Source organism: Falco cherrug, chromosome 20 (assembly GCF_023634085.1).
Source record: "Falco cherrug isolate bFalChe1 chromosome 20, bFalChe1.pri, whole genome shotgun sequence".
NCBI classification, from domain to species: Eukaryota; Metazoa; Chordata; class Aves; order Falconiformes; family Falconidae; genus Falco; species Falco cherrug.
Window position 1 is genome coordinate 6,463,462 of NC_073716.1, and position 13,224 is coordinate 6,476,685.

Sequence of the window (13,224 nt, forward strand, 5' to 3'; positions counted from 1 at the left end):
GCATTTTAAGCTTGCTAATGCTTTGGGAAATACGTATCAGGACTACCTGCAGTTAAAACAATGCAGGAACAAAAAGATTTTTTACAATTCTTGTGTCTTTTTAGTGAAGTATTTCTGGAGGAGGCTAGAATTAGAGGCAAAAATAATTTTTAGAAAGTGGAATGCTGGTTGCTGAATTCTATTTCTTCAGTTTTATTACACCTGCTAAAAACTAACACTGCCAAGATGCTGCAGAAAATTCTCAAATGAACAATAGAAAATGTCAAGCTCGTCACCACATGGGGGTGGTAATAAATTCGATAAACTAATAGTGGAATTTGTGCAGAGTCCATCAAGCGTTGGAAAGGTCCGGGTGCTCTGTAGAGGTGTTGTGGTGCCATCTAATGTTGGAAGATTTAAATACAGGATGCAGACCTATTTAATAGTAGAAATGCCATCGTTTGCCTGTTAATCTCTAAATCTGCTGTCATTCTTTCCTCTCCTGAGAATCAAATGATGTGTATGAATTCTTCAGCTGTTAATCTGAAATTCCTTCTGTGCTATTCTACTAAATAACTTTTGATAAAATATTTGGAAACATCTTTTAACTAAAACAGTTGTTTGTTTGTTTGTTTTTAAGTTATTTTCTGTCTTGTTTGCAGAAAGAATGCTAAGGGCCAAGTAGGGTTCAGGAAAGGTGTAGTTTAGGGTTGTTTTCACATGTTCTTAAAAACCTTTCACTTCTGGTTTAGCAGCAGCGATGATATTAAAGTGCCTTCTAGCGGAAAGGACAGAGTGGAAGCGAACTGCTAGAGCTGAAAGGCTGTAATTTCCTTCTTTGCTTGTATCTCTGTTTACTTTCCTTGCAAATGTGATTAGACCTCTACATGAGTGGCTTCAAAACTTCAACTTCTCTGGCCTGAGCTGGGTTACAGACAACTGTAGAATGTGGAAAAAGAATTTGCCTTTAAATCCCTGTTATGAAGCAGGTTATATAAGCTCATTGCAAACTCATGTTTACTTATTGTCAACTGTAGAAACAGTAAATTATATTACCTTAAATCTTGCTAAATAATTTTATAGAAACATTAGTTTCTGGCAGCATGATAATGGCAACAGAAATACCTGAATATGTAGACAGCTGACTTGATTGCACCAGCAAAGTGAAAGTTTGCTATACTCAGAAATATAGTTGGTGCTTGTATCTCAATAACCTGATCAGCCATACATCTGTAAGTGAAATAGCAGTAGAAATTTCCTTTGTAGGTGCTAAGATTCAAAGCTAGCCCTAGTTCTTAGCCTTTGTAATATCAGGTCTCTGTGCAATATGCTAACATGCCATCTGGGCCACGCTGGTCAGATAATGTCCATAGTAAATGTTTTATTATAATTTTTTGGTACGACGATGGATTGAAGAGTTCACCTGATGAAATGGGCAACTTGCTTGGAAGATACATTCTGAATCACTGTTTGACTAATTCCCTTTCTCCCTTTTGTCTCCTCCTGGGTAGGTTCGAAAAAGGACGGATTTATACATTTATTGGGGAGGTGGTCGTTTCCATGAATCCTTACAAAAACTTGAACATCTATGGGCGTGACATGATTGAGCAGTACAAAGGAAGGGAATTGTATGAGAGGCCTCCTCACCTCTTCGCAATTGCTGATGCTGCTTACAAAGCAATGAAGAGGCGATCAAAAGACACCTGTATTGTAATATCAGGTAAGCTGAAAAAGCTTCTCATTATGATGAACACATGATTTTTGTGAAATTCTGGGCAGAAAAAGAGTTAATGATATGGCTAATGACAGCATTTTGTAAAAGAAAACTTAATCTTAAAACTGCTTATTTGCATTTGAATCCATGTGTGGAGACCTTTAAAATTATTTCTTATCTAATTCAAGAGCTGGTGTCGGTCATTAGCTTAATCTGTGCATGCAGGGTGATAACTTGAACATGAGGCCTCTGCTTGCTCTGCCTGTGTGAATGGAGATCAGCGAGAACAGGGTTCCTGTCTCTCTTTAGAGAACTGCTGATTTTTATCCCCTAGATGACTGACTGGCCAATGTTTTGTTCTCTGTTTCGATGGTTGGACTGATTGCTTGTCGTGGCTCTAACAGTGGGAGCAGGGCTTGTACCATGAACGGTCGCTATCTGGATCCTGGCACTTCGTTTCCTTGATGTTCCTGTGCTTTAGCAGCTCTGAAAAGCGAGAGACCCGAGATGGTGTGCTGAACAGTAGCCTCTTGTATTGCAGTTCCCGGCACTGCTGCTAGCCAAGCCTCTGCGTGCCAGTCTTTCTCCTCTAACAATATTCCTTTTGATCCTCTGTGTGCCAGGCCTTTTACCGACCTGTGCAATTTTACATCATAACTGATTCTAAGTCGGCATAGCAGCAACAACCAGGCAGGGTTATGGCTGTATTTAGAAAATGTTCAAAGTGCATGCAAACAAGATTGCTTTAAAGAAAACCCCCAATAACAAAAAACCCAGACACCGTTGGGGTAGAATTGGGATATACTGTTCAGTGACGTGCTTTGCTTTTTTTGATCTGTTGTGTCACCTTTGTATTTATGCCCTCAGGTGAAAGCGGGGCTGGGAAAACTGAGGCCAGTAAATACATTATGCAGTATATAGCAGCCATTACCAACCCCAGTCAGAGGGCTGAGGTGGAAAGGTAAGGACTTGGCAGAAAAATAAGTGAAATTGTTTTGTTTCTGGATCTTCAGTGGACTGTGTAGCACTGTGTTATTAGATGATCTCTTGTACTAATAACATGCTGATTTTTACAAGATTTACCAAACTTCTTCAGATACTACTTTTACTTTGAGAATTTTGCAATATTGATTGCTAAAATCATGTAGAGAAGTTTATTTTGGAAGTTTGAACTTTCAAAATAAAACTCTGTATCTAGAAATAGTGTTTCCTGTGGCAAACTGCCTGAAATATGTGTACATTAGAAAAGCATGTGGAGTGCAAGAAGCATATTCCATGACCTTTCAGGGTTGCATGCTCCTGAATTGCAAAAATGTGCTTGTCAGTCCTAGAGTAAAATTTTTAAAGCGAAGAGTGTGGCTTTCTGCTGAAACAGACTTAATACCTGCCCTTTTGAAAATATCTTGCAAAAGAATTCAAGAAATTGTTTTGAAAACTTACATATGTAAAGGAACTGAATTTTTGATGCTATTTTCAGCAGGGAGATCTGATTCTTTTGTTTGCATTTTCTCAGCTCTAAGGAACATTGCGGAAAACTCCCAGCTGATTTCCCATGGGATTGCTAATGTCATACACATCTGCCCAAATATGTCATCATAGAACATCTCTGCTGCTACTAAATTCTTATTGAGAAATGCCTACGAAAAAAAGTGATATCGAGTATACAAATCTGGACTTTACCCTGTTCTGTTTTCCATTTCTCTGTACTACAGAGTGAAGAACATACTGCTGAAATCCAATTGTGTGTTAGAGGCCTTTGGCAATGCCAAAACAAACCGCAATGACAATTCCAGCAGGTTTGGAAAATATATGGATATCAACTTTGATTTTAAAGGAGACCCAATAGGTGGGCATATCAATAATTACTTACTAGAAAAGGTAAGCCACCCTCACTTTTAGAGGCTTTTGTGTAGTTACTTTTGCAATATGTGCTTTGCCATTAGAAAGTTTTCCTTTCGAATATGGTCTGTCAACAGGTGACATATGAAGGCATAGAATCTCACTAAATATAGGCCTTAATTTTCCTTCAAGAGTTAAAGTAACTGAAATGCTGCTGAAACACTGGCAGTGCCCTGTTACTTGAACACCACTACTTTCAGAGCTCACTACATAAGGACCTAGCGTTACTGAAAAGCTTATTTGCATATAGGTGTATGTACTTTGTATCCGGAATAAAAGCTGAGATTAATTTAATGTCTGCAAAACGCCTTCTTTATAAGTTCCCCCATTGAGATCTCACTGGTGAATAAAAGGAGAAGATATCCAGGTCTGGAAGTAGCAACAGTACGCTTGAGAAGTGTTATTCTGGAATAATGCCACAACCTTGTGTGATCTTTTAGTAACATTGTTTTTATATATTCCAAGTGATCCTAAGCATATTTTCATGTCATTATCTGGTGGCTGAAAACATTGGAATATGTAAAACTGTAGAGAAACTGGTCATGATCTATTAACAGTTCTAGAAATGTGAGACACACATGTCTGGCTTTAATTTGTATGTTTGATCACATCTGCTAACATCCTTTTTTTGTGTGTGTTTTTTTTTTTTACTTTTCCCTTCATTTCCCTGGAGTTTATTTTCAGAATAAACACTTTATTTTAACAAACAAAACAGCAAAACCAAACGTTTAACATGTGATACTTCCATGAAAAAAGAGGATGGGGCTGCAGCTGCAGTAACTTAAATCCTGTTCATTTATTTAATATTCTTGACTTTTACCAAGTTAAATTTATTTCTGTTTTGAAAGCAGTTGAGGTTCTGGTCCAAACACAAGCAGTTAACAGAAAGTGACTTTGCACTGCAGCAGGATACATGCCTCATCACTCTCCATAGTTCCAACTTAGAGAATAAAATAAGGATATGTTGCTTGTTGGCTGCATTTAACTTTTTTTTTTTTGCTACTGATTTTGAATGAGTGCTCTGAAGATGGAGCTGTTGCCTGCCCCCTAAAACAATGCCCTTGTGTTAGAACAGAGTGTTCACTTGTACAGTGGCTGTGTGCCTTTTGTAGGCCTGTCCTGGGGTTGTAGAAGTGGTTACTGGGCCCTCACTGTGGCCCATGGAGCATTTATTTGTAGTCAGAATCCTGTTTTTCAGTTCCAGGGATTAAATGACTCTTAAACTAAAATGGAGTTTTGACTCTTCCATGAAAGCAATTCTGTAGTTGCCACATGGATTTCCTGGTTGGAAGTAGGAATCGCACCTGTTAAGCAAGCTGGTCTTTTTTATTATAGACTTCAAACTCCATGGTCACGCCTGGCTAATAATGTTCCTAACAGGCTTATTGTAAGATAAGATTAATTTGGAGGTGTCCTAGCAGTGGTGAACCCATGCATTAGTGTCTAAGGGGAAGTGCTGGGGAAGGGCCATCCACATCCAGAAATGCCTATCTTTGTGTTTTGCTTCCCACCCAGTCTCGTGTGATTGTGCAACAGCCGGGAGAACGAAGCTTTCATTCTTTTTACCAGGTTAGTATGAGTTCGCTGAAGCAAATGACTTTTCCCAGGTTTCCCAGACGTGATAGGCAAAAGGTTTCAAAAGCCTCTCGTGTGTTTTGGAAAGGGTTCCCTTGTTGTTGCATCTTGGGTGATCTTAGGTTCTTTAGTTCTTTGGAGAGGCCTAGTCTGGGGAAGGAGCATGAGAAGATTTATTTTTTTTCTATTCTGCAGTCCCATATTAACACATTTGTAAACTTAAAAGGAGGCTAACTAAACAAATATGGTGGAATATTGGACTTTGACTCTCTGGTTTATTTGTAATAAGTCGAATCCCTCAATTTTCTCTTGAGGCCTTTAGTCCATATGGAAGTAATTTTATGACAGCGAGTTCAGTTTTTTCCTTGTAGGGGGGTGGTGGTTCTTTTTAATGTCTTCCATATTGCATGGTGGTTCCCCTGTGTGTCCCTTGGGGGAAATGGTTGGCCTATTAGTTTAACCTTTATTCTCAGTTTTGCAGTGAGGGAAACATTATTTGTTTATTTTTTTCCCCACTTATTCAGTACTCTGTGATAGCATGTTAGCACCTTTCTCATGAATGTGTCACTTCCATATTGGAAAGTCTTTGTGTTTAACAGAGAAGGTAAATGTGCTTGCCAGGGCACATCTGTGGCATGTCGCAGATGTAAATGTCTGGTCTGTGAAGAGGTTCAGGCTTGTTTGCTAAACAATTGTGTCACTCCAAAGGACAGTCACTTAAGCAACCACTTTCTGGTGGTCAGAGCCCTCCAACAATGTATTTTGCATATGTTGTGCTTGGGACTCCAGATACTGTAGTTGATTCTTCTGTAGCAGTACGTTAATGTTTTTTGATGTTGTTTGTCAAGTGGATGAATAAGAAACAGAAAACGGAAGGAATTTACTTTTTTCATTCACCGTTTCTTAAAATACTCTCTGTACAGCTCCTCCAGGGGGGGTCTGACCAGATGTTACATTCTCTGCATCTTCAGAAGGATGCATCTGCATACAACTATATCTGTCCTGGAGCACAGATAAAGGTGAGCGTGTTGTTAGTGAGTTAAACGTAATGTCTTAAAATTATAAATGCTTCTTGAAATACTCTTTAAGTATTGCTGAGCTAGCAGAAGCTGAGACCAATGGGAAGGTGACACCAATTTGCTATTTTTAATATAGTGTTATATACATATATAATACATATGTTTTTATATATATAAATAAATTTATATATAAATATACAATATATATAAATATATTTTTAATATAGAGTTTCTGGCCCTAGAAGACAAAGTATGTGTGGACTTGTGCATACTACAGTTGTCTGCTTATAAAAAGCAATAAAATGTAGTCAGAGACACATCACCTTTGTTAGTAAAGGCAGATATTGGACCCATTACCAGTGACAGACTTTTCATGCTTCGTAATGGGTAAAACTTAAGCTGCTTTCTGGATCAAAAAGCCATAAAGGCTAATTCTTTTACAGTAGGTCTATTTCAGTTACTGAAGCATTCATCATGTCTGACTTGCCAACAAGGGGGCATCTGAGCAGGAAAGAAGAGAAAACAAATTAATAAAGTTTTTAGGACAACAAGATCCTAAACACTTTAAATATGTCTGGAGTTTTCCCTAGTGTTGCCCCTCTGAGGCAGGGTCCAGATAAAATGCTCCCTGATTTCCTGCTTGCTTTCTTGAGATGCTCTTTGGCAAACAAACCCACAGACTTTCTCAGATGCCTTTATCAGCCTCTCTAGAAATTTGTGGTGAAAACAAACCCAGATGATAGGGAGGGGAGGGAGGCGTAGGCACATCTTGAGAAAGATGATGACCAGAAATTTACTGCTGGTGCTCTGCAGCTTCTGCTCAGAGGGTCTGACTGCACTACTTGTAACTCTTGTTCTGATTTTTTTTTTTTTTTTAGTGCATTGCTGCTACTTTCACGTTAAATACCACTGGGAAAGTATTGAACTATTTAGTCGTGCTGTGATGGACTTCTGTGTCTCATTGCTGCTAGTATACATGTGTGTTCAGTGTGGGGTTCAGTGTACAAGCATATGGCATGGCATTAGAATAAGCTGAGAAATCTCACAACAGTGTCTTGCATCTGAAAAATAGCAGAGAACAAATCTATTTCTCATGGGATTGCAAAAGCTTTGCTTTCTCATAGTTGACTTCCATTAAGCACCTCATGTCCCAGACATCTCTTTCCCCTCAGTGTTCCATCAGTGACGGTGCGGAGTTCAAAGTGGTAGCTGATGCCATGAAAGTGATTGGCTTCAAGCAAGAGGAGATTCAGACTGTCTACAAAATTGTGGCAGCCATTCTTCACTTGGTAAGCTCTCTTCTCTGCCTGCAGGTATGATTAGGCTGTTGCTCTTCAGCAAGGGTCAAGCAGTATATTTGTACTTCCAGCAGCTCTAACTTTCTTGCTGCAGAAGTAGCTGGAAGATGTGCTGGCTGGAAGTGTATACAGTTTACAACTTCCAGTGGTGAGTGAAACTCCTCAATGAAATAGGACACTGCAATAATGGTAGAGGATCACATTTGTTCCTGCGTATTCCACATCCCAAAACAGATGTGCCACTAAGCACTGGGAGCTGCTAAATGTTCTGAAAAGGAATTGTTTGGGTTTGGCAATGGAGCTCTCTCCATGCTATCCTTCTGTCTCCTTTTGCCCTCACAGTCACCATCACCACTGTGGTTTTGCTGGAGGGATGGTACTTCGTGGTGGAGGCTTGAGGACAGCCAGATACAGGAGACCTCTTAATTCTCTGTATTCTGTTGTGAAGGAAATCCCTCCTGCACCAGTATTCCCCTGGGACCACAGAGCCTCTTCCCTTGCGCAGTGTCCCTGTAGCTCTCGTCTCTTGAGGAGAGAGGCACCACAAGTGGGCAGGAGGAGGGTGGCAAAGAAAACTGCTGCTTTTTCCCAGCTCTTTCTCCTCCGGCGTGATGCTGGGGAAGGAATGGAGGCAGAGCAGGGTCAGGCCATGCAGGCAGGGTTGTGACCACCCACTCCTGCAGTGGTGTTGCTACGTAATCCTGGTGCTGCAGGTATTCGGTAAGAAATCTGTTAGGGTAGTGTGCTGTCAGTCCAGTCTTATTAGCAGTGCTGACTTGTCAGCTTCCCCAGAATATTTCCATTACCTTCATGGGCAATAGCATACAGTAAGAATTGCTGTAAGAATAGTGTTTCCATGGCGAGCTGCAGTGAGGATGAAATGCTACATCCAGCATTTGTGTACTTGATGTAATTTCCCATCACTAGACTCTGAATCTTGAGACAGTGTTTGATTAAACCTCTGGAAGTGTTTGATATAATCTTTTTTTCCAAAAGCAGAGCTGAACACTGAGTAGCAATGCTTAACTTTGGGTCAGGCTTTGCTGCTGCCACTGGTGTTGGGGCTTTGTGGGTACATGGAAATGCAAGGCCCACCGTTCTAATGTGTTAGGAGATATACTGACTTGAATAGCAGGTGGAATGTGGGTGAACTTGGAGTGTACTGATTCATATTAATAAATGACAGACTGAGAAATCTAGTTTCTCATTACTTATTTCAGGGGAACCTGAAGTTTTCTGTGGATGGTGATACGCCTGTGATAGAAAATGGCAAGGTCGTGTCAATCATCGCAGACTTGCTGTCAACAAAATCTGACATGGTGGAGAAGGCTCTTTTGTTTCGAACTGTAGCTACAGGTCGGGATGTCATTGATAAACAACATACTGAACAAGAAGCCACCTATGGCAGAGATGCCTTTGCAAAAGTGAGTTTAAATTTCTTTGCATCCAATTTTATATGGGACAGTAATGCAGACGCATTTCTTTTGCTTATGCCTGTCGGTTGAGTTGTACTTAGTGCAGCAGAGAATGCAATGCCTGTGGAAGGCATTCGATATTGAATTGCTTTCAGAATTGCACATTTTTCAGTGCTCAGGTCCTAGTGGGATTCCTGGGTGGATCAATGAGAATAGTGCGTGCTGAGACACAGGAAGCCTCGACTTCATGCAGGTTTACTTCTGACTGTATGCACCCCTGTGTTCTGTATGGAGATTGCAGAGCAGCACCATCCCTGCCCTTCCCTGGTTATGACACAGCATGCACAACAACCAGCATTGCTTGAGGCACACAGAAGAGGGGAGGGAGCTGCAAGCCTGGCTTGCTGGCATCTGCAGAAGGAATACATTGTACAGGGCTGAATCTTTTGCAAGATCTGATTCTTGACTTCATTTAGCAGTTAAATTCAAAGAGTAGAGTGGAACTGTAACACCTAGAACTTGGGCTGAAACCCAAAGTGCTGCTGTCTTTTTTTTTTTTTTTCTTAAGGATGGATACTGATGACAGGAGGAATGACAATTGTCTTTCCTTAGCTAAGAAATCAATTGATAAGGGAAGAACGGATGAAGTTATGAAGATCCTTGATTATTAACTTGACGCTTTTTTCCTAAGATTGTATGTTTGCACAGCTTCACAGTACATTTTGAACACGTAGACTTTGAAGATACCTGTGCCTACAGAACATTTTCTTTATGAAAGTTGAACAGGAATATTTTACTGCCATTGTGTTTGGTTGTTAGGTTTCTATAACTGACCTCTCACTTGCTCTTCAATATTGTTAGGTAATTCTTAGGAATGGAAGTTAGTAGGCAGCTGAAAAGCAGACTGGAATCAAATGAGGGGAACCGCTGTACCTAGTGACCTCACCAGCATTTAGACTTTGTGTAAATGACTTTTTGAAGAAAGAAAAAAATATTTTCATAGAATATTTTCTTCATGTCAGTAGCTGTTCACTTTCAGCAGAATGTTATCTGTAGCTTTTGTGTAGTTAGGGCAGCATCTTGAATTAAGCTTTGTAGCACCACATGTTGCATTTACCAGAAAGAACTGAGACGGATGCAGGCAAAATTCCTTGGTATTTGTTTCCTGGCAGGCTATATACGAGCGCCTTTTTTGTTGGATTGTAACACACATCAATGATGTGATTGAAGTGAAGAACTATGACACTACAATACATGGGAAAAACACAGTCATTGGCGTCCTGGATATCTATGGCTTTGAAATATTTGACAATAACAGGTGAGCCATGTTGTTAAAGCACAATGCTGTGCCTTCTGCTTTTCCCAGAAAACTCATCATCTTTTTTTCTTATGTTTTTACAGTTTTGAGCAGTTTTGCATCAATTACTGCAATGAAAAACTACAGCAGCTCTTCATTCAGCTGGTTCTAAAGCAGGAGCAGGAAGAATACCAGCGAGAGGGAATTCCCTGGAAGCATGTGAGTTATTTGGCAGGGGAGGGAGAGGTCGGTTTGGGGTCACTGTACCAGCATAAGTCCCAGATCTAAAGTTGCACCACATGTAAATGCCTGTTGGAATTGATAGGACATATGTGTCTGTGCCAGCTGTACTGTCACACTTGCTGTCTGGAAATCAGGCTGTGGAAGAAGCTAACCAATTATCTCACAACATGTCTTTATTTGCAGTGGTGTGGGAAAATAAGTGACTCCAGATCTGAGTTAAAACATACTGTGGCATCTCTGTGATGCCACACACATCACACAGTGTGTTTCTGTTCTGAGTGCTCATGTATTTTTGTCTAGTTGTAGATATTAAAGTGTAAAAATCTTTGAGTTCTCCTGTTCAAATTCCTTTCAGAATGCCAAGGATAAGATGCACAGTTTTCACTGTGGTGACTGTGCACAACTGAATTGTAAAAGATGTTTTAAAGTGCTTTCTGTAGCAGCTGATTTTTAGCAGAGGTCATGAGATTTATGTGAGGTGTTTGAAAAATCACCTTCTCTGCTGTTTAGTCGTAGAGAAGTAGCCTGCTTAATTTTGAATTGGTGATCTGCATATTGAAAATTGATTGCTTCTCCTATGAACAGTGGGTGCCATTCAGTGGCCAACACTGCTGTGCTCCTTTTTCACTGGCCAAAGTCACAAATATACCTGTTCGGGTTTTTTTTGTTGTTTTTTTTTTTTTTTTACAGATTGATTACTTTAACAATCAGGTCATTGTTGACCTGGTAGAGCAGCAGCACAAAGGGATCATTGCCATTCTGGATGATGCCTGCATGAATGTGGGAAAAGTTACAGATGAGATGTTCCTTGAGGTTCTTAATAACAAGCTAGGGAAGCATGCTCATTTCTCCAGCAGAAAGGTAAGTACGTACTCCTCTGAACCCTCAAAACTTGTTTCCTTTCTTGTGTGATACCTTTCATATTTTTGTAGGTGTAGTGGAATGAGGAAAAAGACTTGGAAGGTGGCTGGGGTTGGAATCTTTACCATCAAATGTGAAATGAAATGCCTGAGAGCAGCAGCAGCTCCCAACTACGGAGCAGGCTTCCTGCTCTGGGTTTAGGTCGTGCCTTGGGTGGCCCTGTATCCGGCAGAGGGAGCTGAAGTAGTCCAATGCGCGAGCAGTTTTATTCCAGGCATAAAAGAAGCATGAGCTCCTGCCTTGACCGTATCATGATGTCATCTATAACCAATCAATGTGCAGTTTCAACCCACGTGACATTCTTCCCAGGCTGCTCTAATGCATAGTGACAGTGAAATTATTCACACTTCTGCATTATTACAGCACTGTGATTTATTTTTTTTCATCATTATTGGCTACAAAACGTGCTCATCTCATTGTACCTATGATCATCCAGGCCCCTCGACTTGCTTTGGTTTTGGTACAATGTACGAATTAAAAGGCTTTATTTATTCCTCACTTGCAGCATATTGAAAAAACAGTCACTAGCCTGATTAATGTGAGAACCTTTTACACTGAGTAATCAGATAAAGGCCTTTAATTTATTGACATCTCTCTACTCAGAAACGTTGTTTGAAATACATCGTTTGGAAAGCTGCTTCCCCCCTTCTCCCTCCCACCCTGCCACAATATTTTATGTAGGTCAGAAATACAAAATTAGCATGGTTGTGTAAGATATGTGCTAAAGGCTGCCTTCAGGGAGGCTGAATATAGACAATAGATCTGGATGTGGCTTGTTTGGGTAGAGGCTAGGACAAAAGGAAAATAACCACTTTTTCCTCCCAGATGTGGCTTTCCTTAAGTGCCCTTTAGCTGCAGCACACCTGACATCTCATCTGCCATCCTCACTAAGGAGCAATGGGGGGAGTCTTGCTTTCTGTGTTAACCTAGGTTTTACGTGCATAAGCAGTAGATGAGCTAGGCATAGCATGTTCTGAGTAAACTTACCCAAACCCAAGTATTTTCATGAAGCCTAGTCTGAGTTTCTATGTTTTGATGCAAATTGCTTCCTTTAGTAGTACTAATGATTGTGCATAGTGATGTGTAGGGGGATGGAGTCTTCAATCCTCTGCAGTGGGGTGGTGGGGGAAGTGGTCCAGTTTCTGGAGCTGTCTAGCAATGGGTGTAAGCTGGTAGAGAAAGGAGTTCCGTTTCTGTTCTAGCCTTCCCGCATCTGCTAAGGTGAAATGGTTCTATCATGGAGAGAGCAGGTAGTCCTTTGGTACAGTGAGGGAAGAGGACTGAATTTCATAAAGTATATGGGAAGCTATGAAATGAAAATTTTTTTTTAAAAAAAAGATTGTCCTTGCCTTCAGGAGTCCCTTTACAGCATAGGAAACATTAAAAGAAAATATTGCCAGTTGCAGCATTCCTCAGTAGGGGGTGGCATTGTCAGAAAAGCATTTGCACAGACTGAGGGAAACAAGGAATACTGCTATATAAATAATGTTTATGGAGGGTATGATGTATCTTTCTGGCTTGCTAATTTCTAGCTGAAATCAATATAGCCTTGAAAAAAATGATCCATAAAACTCTCAGCATCATAATTATTTTTCCCCCTCTTGCATCTTCGCAGATGTCCTTTACCAGTATCAAGATACTTAATCAGTTCCATCTAGAACTGCTGTAGGAAACCTGAGCTTTCTAAGCCAGCCTTCTCTAGCTTGAATTAAAACAAGGGACCTGATTTCATTTCACAATTTGCTTTTGTAGACTGCAGTTGTTCTGTGCACACACTATAAAGTTCAGCGTATATCAAAGCTGTTCCTAAAGAGTTAAAGTATGTGTGCTGACATGTTATGGGAATGCTCCCATCTTTCAGACT

The 13,224-nt window shown here is 40.3% G+C and overlaps 2 protein-coding genes across 5 annotated transcripts in view; one reads left to right on the top strand and one right to left on the bottom strand.

Moving 5' to 3' along the window:
• The window catches only part of MYO1D (myosin ID), a 164,554-nt gene that overhangs the window by 38,914 nt on the left and 112,416 nt on the right, over positions 1–13,224 (top strand). For all 4 annotated transcript variants that reach the window (XM_027816336.2, XM_055697442.1, XM_014286482.3 and 1 more), the window contains exons 2-11: positions 1,491–1,699; positions 2,561–2,654; positions 3,406–3,571; positions 5,108–5,161; positions 6,091–6,186; positions 7,359–7,475; positions 8,705–8,908; positions 10,072–10,217; positions 10,301–10,415; positions 11,130–11,300. In XM_027816336.2, coding sequence (XP_027672137.1) covers positions 1,491–1,699; positions 2,561–2,654; positions 3,406–3,571; positions 5,108–5,161; positions 6,091–6,186; positions 7,359–7,475; positions 8,705–8,908; positions 10,072–10,217; positions 10,301–10,415; positions 11,130–11,300 — 1,372 coding nt within the window. The remainder of the gene's footprint in view (positions 1–1,490; positions 1,700–2,560; positions 2,655–3,405; positions 3,572–5,107; positions 5,162–6,090; positions 6,187–7,358; positions 7,476–8,704; positions 8,909–10,071; positions 10,218–10,300; positions 10,416–11,129; positions 11,301–13,224) is intronic.
• The window catches only part of LOC114018041 (endoplasmic reticulum-Golgi intermediate compartment protein 3-like), a 152,072-nt gene that overhangs the window by 13,029 nt on the left and 125,819 nt on the right, over positions 1–13,224 (bottom strand). The gene's annotated exons all lie outside the window — the stretch shown is intronic.